General features: G+C 43.7%; 1 protein-coding gene across 2 annotated transcripts in view; it reads right to left on the bottom strand.

The window, feature by feature from the left end:
• Smarcc1 (SWI/SNF related BAF chromatin remodeling complex subunit C1) overlaps window positions 1–16,176 on the bottom strand; it is a 103,701-nt gene extending 87,525 nt beyond the window's left edge. The window contains exons 1-4 of one of the 2 annotated variants that reach the window (XM_070017698.1): window positions 15,913–16,176; window positions 12,994–13,113; window positions 5,383–5,468; window positions 1,396–1,477 (exon numbers count right to left, since the gene is read on the bottom strand). In XM_070017698.1, coding sequence (XP_069873799.1) covers window positions 1,396–1,477; window positions 5,383–5,468; window positions 12,994–13,113; window positions 15,913–16,110 — 486 coding nt within the window. In that variant the 5' untranslated portion in view covers window positions 16,111–16,176. The remainder of the gene's footprint in view (window positions 1–1,395; window positions 1,478–5,382; window positions 5,469–12,993; window positions 13,114–15,912) is intronic. The other variant, XM_070017699.1, reaches the window with a different exon arrangement.

Raw genomic sequence — 16,176 nt, 5'->3', positions numbered from 1 at the left:
CTAGCACTCTACCACTTGAGCCACAGCGCCACTTCCAGCTTTTTTCTTTTTGCTTATGTGGTGCTGAGGAATCGAACCCAGGGCCTTAAGCATGCAAGGCAAGTGCTCTACCACTGAGCCACCTTCCCAGCCCTGTTCCTCAGCTCTTCAGCTCATGGCTAGTACTCTACCACTTACAGTTTTCTGGTGATTAACTGGAGATAAGAGGCTCATGGACTTTCCTGCTGGGTTTTGAACAGTGATCCTCAGACCTCAGCCTCCTGAGTAGCTAGATGAAATCTTTCTTAAAAATAAGCATGTATGGGCTGGGAAGGTGGCTCAGTAGTAGAGCGCTTACCTTGCATGCATGAGGCCCTGGGTTCAATTCCTAGCACCACATAAGCAAAAAGAAAAAAGCTGAAAGTGGCGCTGTGGCTCAAGTGGTACAGTGCTAGCCTTGAGCTGAAGAGCTGAGGGACAGAGCCCAGGCCCAGAGTTCAGGCCCCACGACCGGACACCCCCCCTCCCAAAAAAAGAAAAAAAAACATGTAAAAATAAAGAGTTCATGCTGGGGACCAGTGGCTCACACTTTCCTGGGCAGGAAAGACCATAAGACTCTTATCTCCAATAAACAACCAGAAAACTGGAAGTGGTGCTGTGGCTCAAGTGGTAGAGCGCTAGCCTTGAGCTGAAGAGCTAAGAGACAGTGCCCAGGCCCAGAGTTCAAGCCCCAGACCGACCAAAAAAAAAAAAAAATCTCAATTTATGTCTGGACTGGCCTGGGCTTAAATCTTACTTGTGCTCCCTATACTGCTGACACGAACAGGCATGATGAACCACTGCACCAGCCACTAGGTGAGTCTTTGGAATTCGTTTACCTCAGCTGGCCTCAAACTTCAACCCCATGATCCTAGCCTACCAAGGAGATAAGACTACAGGGTTGAACCACCTTGACCAGCTGCTACAGAGGGGAAATGAATAAAGAAAAATAGCACAGATTCTTTTTACCAGAAATCTAAGATCAACAGTCTTAAAATGACAATCTCAGACAACTCATTTAAGAAAAATCTTCCACTGGTCATTTGGCAATCCAGTATCACCAACCTAACACTCACATACTCTTTCTCTCCCCCCCCCCCCCGCCTCCCCGTTCACACACACACACACACACACACTAAGTTTGAACTCAAGACCTTATGTTTATTCAGCTGGCATTATATTTGAGTCACATCTCAAGTCTCTAATTTTTTCCTGATCATTTTAGAGATGGACTCTCTTGAACTTTTCTGAATGGGCTGGCTTCAAAGAGTGATTTTCCAGATCTCATTCAACCTCCTGAATAACTGAGTATAGGCATGACCCACAGGGACCCACCTTAAAGTATACTTTGCACAAAATTTTAATTTTCCAACTTACCTGCACCAATGTTTTTTCAATATTCATAAACATTTCAACATTGCGATCCATTCGAGATGGATTCTGTAGATCAAATCTCCTCCTAAAACAGAAAAAAAATAGTAATTAGTTTGTCTTAATAAACAGAGAAAAGTGAAGATGATTCAGAATCCAATTAAAATTAGAAAGACTTAGAAAAACAATCCTTGGTAGTACACTCAGTGTCAATGCTGTCAGTCACACACAAAAAATGACATTAAAAGCTACCCAAGTCAAAATAAATTGAAAATAAAATTCTCTAAAGGATCCTGGGAATTAAATTTATAAATTTCACTTAGCAGTATGGTCTTAATGTCTACATTCTATGGGGGGAAAAAGGTGTTCTTTGACCCTCCTGTTTTCCTAAATGTGCTCAAACTCATCTAACCTTTCCTTGGTAACTTTCTCCCTTATGTCTTTACATACCAATGAATAACATATTCTGTGTTGGGTTGAACTACTCTTAAAGTATTTCCAAATGGTTAAAATATTTATGAAGTTTAATAATCTGCCACATTTTTTTAAAATCCGACTTACTTTTTAAAAATCATTTTAATTCTTTAGCAGAAACATCCAAGAAGAATAGACTTTGATGATTGATAATGAGGACTGTATATTCAAGCTGGGTTAGGTACTAATTAATCATACCACCTCCTTCAAACACAGTAATCCTATCTACTTAGGAGACTAAGATCTTAGGATCATAGTTCAAAGGTAGTACAAGTAGTAAATTCCATAACACTTTTTTTTTTTTTTTTTGGTTGGTTGTGGGCTTGAACTCAGGGCCTGGGCACTGTCTCTGAGCCTCTTTGTACTCAAGGCCAGTACTCTACCTCTGGAGCTACAGCACCACTTCCCTGTAAGACTCTTATCTACAATTAAGTACCAAAAATGCTGGACGTGGAGCTGTGGCTCAAGTGGTAGAATGCTAGCCTTGAACAAAAATGGTCAAGGATGGGCTGGAAATGTGGCTTAGTGAACAGTGCTTGCCTAGCATACATGAGGCCCCAGGTTCGATTCCTCAGTACCACATACACAGAAAAAGCAAGAAATGGAGCTCTGACTCAAGTGATGAGTGCTAGTCTTAAGCAAAAAGCTCAGGGACAGTGCCAGGGACTGGCCAAAAAAAAAAGAAAAAGAAAAAGCTCAAGGACAGTGCCTAGGCAGAGTTCAAGCCCCAGAATGAGTATAAAAACAGTTGCATTTTTAATGAAAGGTATATATGTTTAGAGTTCAGCACAATGTTTATGATTAGTACACAGTGAGGGATTTAACCCAAGACCTTGGTCATTCTAGGTAAGCTCACAACCAATGAGTTACAGCCTCAGCCCTAGTAATAATTTCTGAAACCATTACTACCATGTATTGGGTAAAATTATAAGTGGTATGTATTCCAGGGTTCATACTCTTAACTTGCCTGTCAGTCTAGTTTTATCCTGGAGATATTTTCCTCACTTCCAAGAATGTCTTCTTCCTAAACTCTCTTTTCAAGACTGTCATCACTCACTCAATAGCCTTCACACACACCATGGCTTCCAGAATTGGTTCACGTGTTACTTCCTCTGTGAAGCTTCTTGTCTTCCTTCATGTTTAGACTGTCCTTAAAGTCCCCTAACAAAACCATCTTGTTACTAACGCAATGGAGTAAGGGTTTTAAAGACAAAGATTAGGTTCTGATCATTTTTCTATTAACTTGGTTCTTCTTAACCCCATCCTTTTCTTCTTTTAAGTGAGTAAAGGAGAAGTAAAGATTTTACTTACATGTATCCATCTAAAATACCTTAAATCTTTCCTAATAAAAATGCTTACAGTGCTGTCCCTGAAGACTCAAATCAAATCCCACAATATGTGATGTAGGAAGTTATTACCTTTCAGATTCTTTCCTCAAAAAGTCAGCTCAGGGGGCTGGGAAGGTGGCTCAGTGGTACAGCGCTTGCCTTGCAAGCATGGGGACCTGGGTTCGATTCCTCAGCACCACATAAGCAAAAAGAAAACAGCCGGAAATGGCTCTGTGGCTCAAATGGTAGAGCGCTAGCCTTGAGCTGAAGAGCTGAGGGACAGTGCCCAGGCCCAGAGTTCAGGCCCCACGAATGGACTGTCCCCTCCCCCCCCCAAAAAAAAAGTCAGCTCAGGAATTGGAATTACAAGCAGAATAACGAATTAGTGAAGAGTTGTACCTGACAATATTCATACTCAAGCACACTGGGGATCCCATATTAGGGGCAGTCTGGTGAGAGGTGCAACACCAGAGCTGAATGGAGAATTGGAAAACAGAAAGATAGCTCTACTAACAGCTAACTTTTTTTTTTTTAATTTTTTTATTGTAAAGATACTATACAGAGGGTTACAGTCACATGAGTGAGGTAATGAGTACTAACAGCTAACTCTTATGCTCACTTAATTTAGTAAACACCTAAGCCCCATTTGAGAAGTTCTAGCAAACATGGGTATACCCGTATCACTTTCTGTTTACCATGAGTAAATCATTTAATTATAAATTGCTTCTGATAACAGATCTGAATGTTTACTGGCATTTCCCTGAAATATTGTATTGGGATAATTAGCTTTAGTTTGATAAACTACAGGGATGAGAATGTAGATCTGAGGTAGAGTGTTTGCCTAGCATGTACAGGGCCTTCGATTAGATCAGCACTGACAGAAGAGGGAAAAAAAGTAATCAAACTAAGACACAAACTCAATTCCCTGTAGATATGCTAACATTATCAACTTCCATAAAAAAAAAAAAAAAAGACCAAATACCAAAAGCTTCATTGCATTCTAGTTCCTTCCACTCAGCCACCATTGAAGGTGCAGTTAGCATCCTGAAACTTAGAACCACCAGCAGTAAACATTCTATAATCCCAGTAGCTGAACTGTACACTAGGATGGAAGTCCCATAGTTCAAGAAAATAAAGGAAGAAATAGCATCAAGAGATAAAGGAAGAATGAATGGAGCCAGACTGTGGATCACCTGGGATTCAAAACCTATCTCCACCACTTATCGGGGCTAATTCCTAGCTAAGTTCCTTTCATCTATACTGACGGCAAAGTGGAGATGTGTTTAGAAAGCAAACCTCACTGAAACACTTACCACTACTATCTCTCAGCTTCTTTACATAATGTTCTAACAAGTTAAAATACACACATACAGGTGGGCACCAGTGGTTCACGCCTATAACCTTAGCTACTCAGGAGGCTTTGAGATCTAAGGATTGTGGTTGGAAGCCAGCCCAGGCAGGAAAGCCCAGGAAAATCTTACCTCTTTAATTAACCACTAAAAAGCTGGAAGCAGCACTGTGCTCAAGTGGTAGAGTGCTATCCTTGGGCATAAAAGCTCAGGGACAGGGGCTGGGAAGGTGGCTCAGTGGTAGAGCACTTGCCTTGCAGGCATGAGGCCCTGAGTTCGATTCCTCAGCACCACATAAGCAAAAAGAAAAAAGCCAGAAGTGGAGCTGTGGCTCAAGTGGTAGAGCGCTAGCCCTGAGCTGAAGAGCTGAGGGACAGTGCCCAGGCCCAGAGTTCAGGCCCCACAACCGGACCCCCTCTCCCCCCACCAAAAAAAGCTCAGCGACAGCACCCAGGCCCTGAGATCAAGCCCTAGCATAGGCACCAAAAACAAACCCCAAAACACGCATTTCATTGTTAGTTTATCTTCAGGTGTGCTAGTACTGTACACTTGATATCTATATATCATCACATATAGGACTCAATTGAGGCAAAGGATGTAGCAGTAGTAGAGTACATGCAGGACTCTATTCAATCACCAAAATAAATAACTTACCTAATAAATATAGTCATTGTTTAACTATAGTAATTTGGATGTAGGAACAAAGTAAACTAGGTTCTTAATAAAAACTTACGTTGCACTTAACTACAATGTGCTTACAGAATGTTCTAACATTATACAAAGAAATATAATTTTACACTAAGGAACTTAGTGTAAACATGCAAATAAATAGTAAAACTTACCATCCCTGTTCATTTTTGTATTTGTAAGCAGCCCCAAGAATGTGACACAAGGTACCTCCAGCTTTAAAATCCATGAAACATTTTGCCTAAAATGATACAAATTACATGTAAGAAAAATAAAAGCTCTTACTAAAATTACTCATGTCTAAATTCTAAGTTTTATAAACCTACAAGACTTAAGTGATTGCTGCTTCTCCCATGAAAAAACTAAGGTATAAAGAAATTTTACTAAAGGGCTGGGAAGGTGGCTCAGTGGTAGAGCGCTTGCCTTGTATGCCTGAGGCCCTGGGTTTGATTCCTCAGCACCACATAAGCAAGAAGAAAAAAACAAGCCCAAAGTGGTGCTGTGGCTCAAGTGGTAGAGTGCTAGCCTTGAGCTGAAGAGCTGAGGGACAGTGCCCAGACCCAGAGTTCAGGCCCCACGACCGGACCCAAAGAAATTTTACTAAAAATGGATACTACCATCTTTTTTTTTTTTTTGGTCAGTCGTGGGGCTTGAACTCTGGGCTTGGGCAATGTCCCATCACTCTTCAGCTCAAGGCGAGCGCTCTACCGCTTCAGCCACAGGGCCACTTCAGGTTTTCTAGTGGTTTATTGGAGATAAGAGTCTCAGGGAGTTTCTTGCCCCGGCTGGCTTTGAATTGTGATCCTCAGATCTCAGCTTCTTGAGTAGCCAGGATTATAGACGTGAGCCACCAGCACCCGGGCTACTACCATTTTTTAAAACTCCATTAACATAATATTGTGAATAAATAGTATATGAAAGGATACAAAGTATTTGAAAAAGAACAGTAAGGGAAAAAAAAAATCAATGATTCATGATCAATTCTACTTTATTGTAACTTTAAATTTTGTTATCTTAAAACATATAGCCAGTCACTAGTGGCTCATACCTGTAATCCTAGCTACTCAAGAGGCTGAGATCTGAGGACTATGAGTCAAAGCCAGCCCAGGCTGTAAAGTTTCTGAGAGTCCTATCTTCAATTAACCACCAATAAGCTAAAAGTGGTAGAGTAATTAATAGCCTTGAGCAAAAAGCTTAAGGATAGCACCCAGGTCTTGAGTCCAAGCCCTCAGACCAAAGCATGCATAATAGATGCACACAGGCATGTATACATGCAGACACACAATAACAACAATCATTTTTTAGACTTGTCTGCCTGGACTGGTGTTATACCATGATCGTCAGATCTCAACCTCCTGAGTAGTCAGGATTCCAGATGTGAGCCACTGACTGGCTAGCCATATTTTTTCTTTAAAAACAATTAAAAATAATCCACCATAAATGACTACATAATTTCAAATTTCTAAGAAGACAGCAAAACAGGAATAGTGTTGCATCCCTGTAAGCTAAGCACTCAGGAGGCTGAGGCAAAAGTCCTGAGATCAAGGCCAGCCTGGGTTTACATTCAGGAATATATGTCTGGGCAGCTGAGGTAGAGTATCTTATCTAGTCCAATTTTTCTTTCCATGTTTTGAAATACTTCTGCTATAGCAAGATATAAGAGTAGACCCATTCAAGGCCGGGCGCTGGTGGCTCACGCCTGTAATCCTAGCTACTCAGGAGGCTGAGATCTGAGGATCGCGGTTCAAACCAGCCCGGGCAGGAGAGACTGTGAGACTCCTATCTCCAATAAACCACCAGAAAACCGGAAGTGGCGCTGTAGCTCATGTGGTAGAGCGCTCGCCTTGAGCTGAAGAGCTCAGGGACAGCGCCCATGCCCAGAGTTCAAGCCATATGACCGACAAAAAAAAAAAAAAAAAGAGTAGACCCATTCAAATAAAGCAAGCATACATTCTACATACCGCTCAAGAATAAATAAATACAAGCATAGTGATACCTATAAAAAGGAAATTTTATCCCTGGAGAAAATGGGCTTTATGCTTGAGGAAGAGATATGGAAGACTTTCTAGATTGTTGGCAATGTCTGAATTCTGGGATGGGGTCAGAGAAGAGAAAGGGAGAGGTAAAGAGGTTTTGCTGACAACCTAAGAAAGTGCCCTGGCACTGAGCTACATTTCTAGGCCAGCAATGTTCCAATTTTGATCTGAATTGGATTTAAGTATTCTCTCATTTAGTCAAAATTTGTTTTATTCAGCTGGGCACCAATAGCTCACAACTAGAATCCTACTCAGGAGGCTGAGGAATTCTAGTTTGTAACTAGCCTGGGCAGGAAAGTCCGAGAGACCCTTATCTCCAATTAACTGCCCCCCCAAAAAGCCAGAAATGGTGCTGTGGCTCAAGTGGTAGATCACTAGCCTTGAGTACAAAAGCTCTGCACAGTACCTAGACCCAGAGTATAAGCCCCAGGTCTGGCAAAAATAAATAAAAATTGTTTTATTCATTTTCTACACACTCATTATCTAGACACCATTTCACTTAAATGACTGCTTGTATTGTTCTCGTTAGGGTTGTAATCTGCAAACTGAAAGTCTCACTTTCAATGCACAGACCGCCACCTATATTCTTTCTATGCCTACCTTCCCTAAGGTAGCCTCTTCATTTCAAAATTCATACAATGGGGGAAAACTTCTTTTAATTACAACTTCAATAACTTTTTAAAGCTTAAGGGCAAGTTTAAAAACTTGGGTATCATGGCCTATGTGATGTAGCTCAGTTTAAGAATGTTTGCTTAGGGCTGGGAAGGTGGCTCAGTGGTAGAGCGCTTGCCTTGCATGCTCAAGGCCCTGGGTTCGATTCCTCAGCATCACATAAGCAAAAAGAAAAAAGCCGGAAGTGGCGCTGTGGCTCAAGTGGTAGAGCACTAGCCTTGAGCTGAAGAGCTGAGGGACAGTGCCCAGGCCCAGAGTTCAGGCCCCACGACCGGACCCAAAAAAAAAAAAAAAAGAATGTTTGCTTAGGAGCTGGGCCCCAGTGGCTCATGCCAGTAATCCTAGCTACTCAGAAGGCAGAGATTTGAGGATCGGAGTTCAAAGCCAGCCCAGGCAGATAAGTCCATGAAATTCTTATCTCTAATTAACCACCAGAAAACTGGAAATGGCATTATGGCTCAAGTGGTACAGCACTCGCCTTGAGCTGAAGAGCTCAGGGACCGTGCCCAAGCCCAGAGTTCAAGCCCCACAACCACCACCACCAACAAAAACAATGTTTGCTTACTATGTAAAAGACCCCAAGTTTGATTTTCCCAGCACTACAAGAAGGATATGCTTTGGGGGATACTGCTTAACCACATTTTAAATCTCTTTAGTCGCTTTTTTTTTGTTTTTTTTTTGGCATGAGCCGCCAGCACCCAGTTTTTGTGTTTTTTTTGGCAGCGGCGGGGGGTGGGGGGGGGATTCGTGTGGGGCTTGAACTCAGGGCCTGAACTTTTCTGCTCAAGGCTAGAACTCCAAGACTTTGAGTCACAGCACCACTTTTGGTTTTCTTGGTGGTTCAATGGAAGTGAATCTCATGGACTTTCCTGTCCAGGCTGGCTTTGAACCACAACCCTCAGCCTACTGAGTAGCTGGGATTACGTCTTTAGTCACTTTTCAAATATATGTATATAATTTTATTATTATCACTAAGGTGTTTTACAGAGGGATTACCAGTTCATAAGTCAGTTAATGAGCATTTTTTTTTTTTATGTCATCCCTCCCTTCCCTTTCCCCTAACTATCCTTCAACAAATCTTCTGTCACTTTTTGTTGCTGTTGTTTTGGTGGTCCTACAGATCAATCTCAGAGCCTTGGCAAAAACTAGGCAAGCACTTTATCACTTACTTCTTACTTAATTCCTCCTTCACTTACTTCCAGGGGCAGGGAAATTTTTTCTGCCAAGGGGCATCTGGATATTTATAGCACTATTCTCAGGCCAAATAAAATGATCAATATCAGCAGATGGGCTGTGTGGGCAGCTGACAAGAGGCATATGTATCTGTCTTGTGGGCCTTATACTTGAAAGTTCTCTGCCCCTGCTAGACTGAGATTCACCATCCTGTAGTATAGGTCTCACTTAAGCTTTATTGTTTGTTTCTTTCTTTTTTGCTGTTGTTGGTCATGGGGCTTGAACTATGGGCCTGGGTGCTGTCCCTCAGCTCTTCAGCTGTACCAATTGAGTCACAGCGCCACTTCCAGTTTTCTGGTGGTTAACTGAAGATAAGAATCTCAAGGACTTTCCTGCCCCAGCTGGCTTTGAACCATGATCCTCAGATCTCAACCTTCTTCTGAGTAGCTAGGATTACAGGCCTGAGCCACCAGCGCCTAGCTAGCTTTATTGTTTCTTAACTATATCCACTTTAAAAGGGAGAGAGAAAAATGATTCTATGGTGTTTTTATACTTATGTGTACACACACACACACACCTTGCAGAAATTAGGGGAAGATTAGTTTTGTTTTGTTTTTAGGAGGGAGGGAGCTGTACTGAGGATTGACACGGGGTCTTGTAGCTGTACCATTTGTACCAAACCCTCAGTCCAAGAGTTTTTATGTATAGCAGAAATACAAAACTCAGTTGTGTCTATGCAACATATTTTTAGCCTTACATAATCCTTTTTCAGAGCTGGGAACATGGATTGTCTAGTATGTATGAAGCCCTGGGTTCAATTCCTCAGTACCACATAAACAGAAAAAGCCAGAAGAGGTGCTGTGGCTCAAGTGGTAGAGTGTTAGCCTTGAGCAAATGAAGCTCAAGGACAGTACTCAGGCCTTGAGTTCAAGCCCTAGGAGTGGCAAAAACAAAATCCTTTTTCTTGTTAAGCTGGATGCTGGTGGGTCACACTTGTAACCCTAGCTGCTCAGGAGGCTGAGATCTGAGGATCTTGGTTTAAGGTTCAAAGACAGCATAGGCAGGAAAGGCCATGAGACTCTTATCTCCAATTAACCACCAAGAAACTGTAGTGCAGCCGTGCCTCAAAGTGGTATAGTGTTAGCCTTGAGCACAAGAGTTCAGAGACAGCATCCAGGCCTGAGTTCAAGCCCCATGTACCAAAAAAAGAAAAGAAAAGAAAAGAAGCTCTACTTTGATTTTTAATGAATCAGCCCCAATAATTAACTCTTCTGTTGTTGTTGTTGTTGGTTGTGGGGCCTGAATTCTGGGCCTGGGCACTGTCTCTTGAGCTCTTCAGCTCAAAGCTAGCGCTCTACCACTTGAGCCACTGCACCTCTTCCGGCTTTTTCTGCTTATGTGGTGCTGAGGAATCGAACCCAGAGCCTCATGCATGCGAGGCAAGCACTCTACCACTGAGCCACATTCCCAGCCCAAGTAATTTACTCTTATACCACTATTATCTATTGAGGAAAAGAACTCTGTAAAACAAAGTTACATATTTCACTAAAATATTCTTTGCTTTTCTTAATTTTCTCTCTCCTTCCATCTTATTTTACACCATTAAACATGATATCCTTTTCATTTGGGAAAATGTAGAAACCTATTTTGAGAGGAAGGGAAGTACATCTGGTCCTACTGGCACTAAGCCATGAATTATTTTTAATTATGGCTTATGCCTAAAAATATTCTTCTCTAATCCTTAAACACTGCAAGTTAATATTGGTTTAGTTACTAGGAGTTAAATATCCTATGAAGAAAGCCCCCTGAAAATACTTGGGGACACCTGCATGTTTTTTTAATTACAAACATATTCCTAATATGAAATCATGCTATGCAAATTATAATATTATGTGTGTAATTTAGTATGTTATACTTGATAAAGTTTAACAAATACATATTACATTACAATGCTTTAAACAGAAACATAAGTTTGAGAATTTTAATCCAGTTTTTAGTATAATAGGAAATAAGCAATTATTTAAAAATAGAAAGACATGCCCCTTTCAAATGATTTAAGAAAAAGTAAATATGTACATATACACAGAAAGAGAATGAATGATAAAGAAAAGTTAGAAAAATAAGCTGGGCACCAGATGCTCACACCTGTAATCTTATCTACTCAGGAGACTGAAATCTGAGGATTGTGGTTTGAAGCCAGCCTGGGCAGAAAAGTCAGTGAGACTCTTATCTCCAATTAACCACCAGAAAACTGAAAGTGGCACTGTCATTCAAAGTGGTAGAACACTAGCCTTGAGGAAAAAAGCACAGAGACAGTGCCCAGGCCCTGAGTTCAAGCCCCACAACTCAACACCTCTCCACCACAAAGCAAAGTAAAAAAAAAAAAAAATACCTCAGCAGATAGCAAAAGAAAAAATGCTGTTAAGTAAGTATGCTGAACTGATTACTCAACTGACTAGTTCTCACTAATAAAAATAAGCAAGCTAGGCATTCATACCTGTAATCCCAACACTAGGAAGGATGAGGCAGAAGGATCCACAAGTTTTGAGACTAGTTTGAGAGCATCTTCTTCATAAAAAACTTTTTTTTTCAGCAGGGTGCCAGTGGCTCATGCCTATAAACCTAGCTACTCAGGAGGCTGAGATCTAAGAATTGCAGCTCAAAGCAAGAGTAGGCAGGACTCTAATCTCCAATTAACTAACAAATAGCCAGTGGAGTTGTGGGTCAAGTATCAGAGCACTAGCCTTGAGCAAAAAGAGCTCAGGGACAGCATGGAGGTCCTGAGTTCAAACTCAAGGTCTGATGTGTACACAGGTGTGGACGGACACACAAACACACAACACACAAGCCTATTTTTCAGCAGGGTGCCAGTGGCCCATGCCTATAATCCTAGCTACTCAGGAAGTTGAAAACCAGAGAGGATCACAGCCTGAAGCCAGTCTAAGCAGAGAAATTGTCAAGACTGCATGTCCAAAATAACCAGCAAAAAGCTAGGCTGGTCTGGTCACTGGTGGCTCACTCCTGAAGGCTGAAGATCTGAGGATCGAGGCTCAAAGCTAGCCTGGAGACAAAGTCTGTGAGACTCTTATTTCCAATTACTGACAAAAAGCTGGACGTACAATTGTGGTTCGAGTAGTAGAGCACTAACCTTGAGCACAAAAACCCAGCGATAACTCCCAGCCCAAGTTCAAGACCCAAGAAGACCATAAAAAAAAAGCTAGGCTGGGGCTGGGAAGGTGGCTCAGTGGTAGAGCGCTTGCCTTGCATGCTCGAGGCCCTGGGTTCGATTCCTCAGCACCACATAAGCAAAAAGAAAAAAGCCGGAAGTGGCGCTGTGGCTCATAGTGGTAGAGCGCTAGCCTTGAGCTGAAGAGCTGAGGGACAGCGCCCAGGCCCAGAGTTCAGGCCCCACGACCGGACCCAAAAAAAAAAAAAAAAAAAAAAAGCTAGGGTGGAGGTTAGTTGTGGGCAAACAAGCCCAGTAAGAGCAGAAAGCTCTGAGTTCAAGCTCTATTACCATCACAAAAATAAATTAAGGAAAAAAAAAAAAAACCAATATCCTTTAGCTGACTCTCTCTCTTTTTTGTTGGTTGTGGGGCTTGAACTCTGGGCCTGGTGCCTGAGCTCTTCAGATCAAGGCCAGCACTTGAGCCACAGCTCTACTTCCAGTTTTCTGGTGGTTAACTGCAGATACGGAGTTTCATAATATTTCCTGCCCAGGCTGGTTTTGAACCGCCACCCTCAGATCTCAGCCTCCTGAGTAGCTAGGATGACCACTGGCACCCAGCTTAGCTGACTCTCTTGAGCAGCAAGGTAATTCAGCCACCAGCTGCATACAAGAGTACAGAAACTGAAGATGGCCTTGGAATAAGCTGATGTACTTACAGGGAGTTTAGTGAAGGCCGGGTTGGTGACATGCTTTCCAAAGGCATCTTCCTGGAACTGGAGAAGCTGTACTACCAATCCAGCCAGTGTTTTATTGGTAGGAGCATCTGCATGAACATACTGGAAGATAAAGACAAAGACTCAAAACCTAGAATAATCATTACAGGAGAAGTTTGCTGAAAAGTTTGTGACAAACTTACAGATGTATGAGATATATTCTCTGCTCAAAGGGAATTTTAAATCCCGGTACATACTTAAAATAGTTCAGCTAAGGCACTGTGGCTTACACATGTAATTCTGGCTACTAGGAGAAAGAAAAGGGAGGACCAAGGTTCAAAGCAAGGCAAAAAAGTCAGTATAAAGCCCATCTCAAGAATAACAACACAAAAAGCTGAGTGTGGTGATGCATATTTTTGTCATCCTAGCTGAAAAGGAGGCAAGGAAGAGGAGGAGGAGGGCTGAAGTACAAGGCTAGGCCACACAAAGGAAAAAAAAAAAAAGATCCTATCTGAAAAATAACTAACTAAAGCAGAAAGGGATAGGGCCAGGGCTCAATTGGAGCACCAAGCAGGCATTGGTAGCTCATGTCTGTCATCCTAACTGCTCAGGTAACTGAGAACTGAGGATCACAGTTCAAACCCATGATGTGCCAGATGTATCATGACAGACTCTCATCTCCAATTAACTACCAGAAAGTCGGAAACAAAGGCATGGCTCAAGCTGGTAGATCAACAGCCTAGAACATAAAAAAAAAAAAAAAAAGGCCAAACAAGAGTATAAGGCCGGGCTGGGAAGGTGGCTCGGTGGTAGAGTGCTTGCCTTGCATGCATGAGGCCCTGGGTTCGATTCCTCAGCACCACATAAGCAGAAAAAGCCGGAAGTGGTGCTGTGGTTCAAGTGGTAAGGCGCTAACCTTGAGCTGAAGAGCTGAGGGACAGCACCCAGGCCCAGAGAGTATAAGGCCTCGAGTTCTAAGTTCAAGCCGAAGAGCTTCACTGAATTTAAGGCCCAAATAACAATAACAAAGATCCAAAGTATTGTCTTAAGACAATGTAATTTATTAGAATTAAGAAATATTTTCATAGCATTTGATTCCCTTAGCCATTTCCAGCTATTGCCTACACACCAAAAAGTGACCAGTTTTTCACTGTATAAGGAGCAATATTTATTGCACTGAAGAAAAATCTACAGCTCAAATGTGATTTGGGGGTGGGGTGGGAGGAAAAGAGCATGAAAAGCACCTAAAAATGTATAATCAGGGCTGGAGAGGTGGCTCAGTGGTAGAGTGCTTGCCTTGCATGCATGAGGCCCTGGGTTCGATTCCTCAGCACCACGTAAACAAAAAGAAAAAAAGCTGGAAGTGGTGCTGTGGCTCAAGTGGTAGAGCACTAGCCTTGAGCTGAAGAGCTGAGGGATAGCGCCCAGGCCCAGAGTTCAGGCCCCACGACTGACAAAAAAAAATATATATATATAATCAAAAGAACCCAACAAGCCTGGCCTTGATTAACAACTATCAAACACTAACAGACTTCACAAGAGTTGTACACCCTAAGTAAGGAAGTTCTAAGACAAGTTTATCTTTTCATTAATTAATAAATATTTACTAGAGGCAAGGCATTAAGTACCACCCTCCTTCCAGAACATAGTGACCCAGCCTTTATTTACCCCAGTAGTTCTATGGCACACCACCAAATAATGCTCCCCAAATTTAGGAGGGGGCAGTCTTTCTGACTTACCTGCTTCAATAAATCACCTGAAGGTCTCGCTTCTGCACGTTTACCCAAAGAGAACTTAGTGGAGTAGGCTCCAGCACCAGAGCACCAGTCCAGCTTCCTACTAAGCTAGAGGCCCGGTCTGAACACTCAAGTAGCAACACAGGGGCCGGGCGGACACACGCCTACCTCACACTGATTTTAAACACAAACGGTTAATAAGCTAAGCTTAAAAAAAAAAAACACTGATTCAGCAGAATTTGTATTCCAAAGGGGAAGAGACAAATATAAATGAAGAAATTTCATCAAAGGGGTAAATGTTACGAATAAAGAAAGGTGCTCTAGTAAAAAAAAAAATTGTGTATATATATATATATATATATACACACACACACCGGGTTCTCAGGGAAGGCCTCAAGGGGCATCATTAACTCTGGGGCCACACAAATCATCCAAAAGTTGCAATGAAGTAAAAACCATCCTTAAAAAAAATATATATATATATATGTACACATACATATATATGCACATGTGTGTGTGTGTGTGTGTGTGTGCACAGTAGGTCTGCACTCCCGAGCAACGCTGACCCATCAACCTTACAGAATCCTACCGCGATCCACTTCTAGGGACCCTGAGTCCGCCGTTCCTTCCGCAAAACGACGGGTAGCAGAAGCCTGAGTTGAAAGCTAGAGACCTGCGAGTCCCGACACAAAACCTGCTTTTTTGTTTTAATTGTTTTTTTTTTTTTTTTTTTTTGCCTTGAAACCGCTCACTTCCACGCGGGTTAAACAAAAGAGGAAAAAAGGACTCACGGCCGGCGGGTGGGCCGGGCTCCGCCGGCACCCGCGGGGTCGCGCGGGCCGAGGGCTGCCCACCCACGTGCGTGGGCTCGCGGGGGAGGAGGGGGGGGGGACGGAGCGGTGGGGGGGGGGGCGCGGGGCCGAGGACCCGGACCGCCACCGCCGCCCCCCCCCCCCGCCGCCGCCTCCGCCTCCGAGCGGCCCGCGGGGGCGTGGCGAGCCCGGCGCCGGCCTTTTGTTGTCCCTCGTGGCGCGCGCGCGCGCGGGGGGGAGGGGCGGCCCGCCAGGCCCGCCGCCGCCGCCGCCTCCCGACCCCCGGCGCCGCCAGCACCCGGGCGCGCGACCTCCCGCCTCCTCCCTCCCCCCCCCCCCGCCTCCTCCCGCGGCGCGCGCGCGCGGGAACCCACCTTCTTGTAGTGCTTGCCCAGCCAGACCCGCACCGAGTCCAGCTGGGACACCGTGTCCGGGCTCTCCCAAAACTTGCTGGCCGGACCCCCGTCCTTCCGCCGGTAAATGGCCAGCCCCGCCGCCGCCGCCGCCGCCGCGCCCCCTGCGCCCGCCGAGCCCGCGGCCGCTCCCGGCCCGCCTCCCGCCGTCGCGGCCATCGTCGCCGTCCGTCGTCTCCACAGCCCCGACCCTCGCGGCTTTTCCCGTTCGCGCCCGCGCACCCG

The sequence above is a fragment of the Dipodomys merriami genome, unplaced genomic scaffold (genome assembly GCF_024711535.1).
Source record: "Dipodomys merriami isolate MVZ:Mamm:240054 unplaced genomic scaffold, mDipMer1.0.p SCAF_125, whole genome shotgun sequence".
NCBI classification, from domain to species: domain Eukaryota; kingdom Metazoa; phylum Chordata; class Mammalia; order Rodentia; family Heteromyidae; genus Dipodomys; species Dipodomys merriami.
Note: the sequence above shows the minus strand (reverse complement) of the source record. Positions and strands in the feature narration are given on the sequence as shown.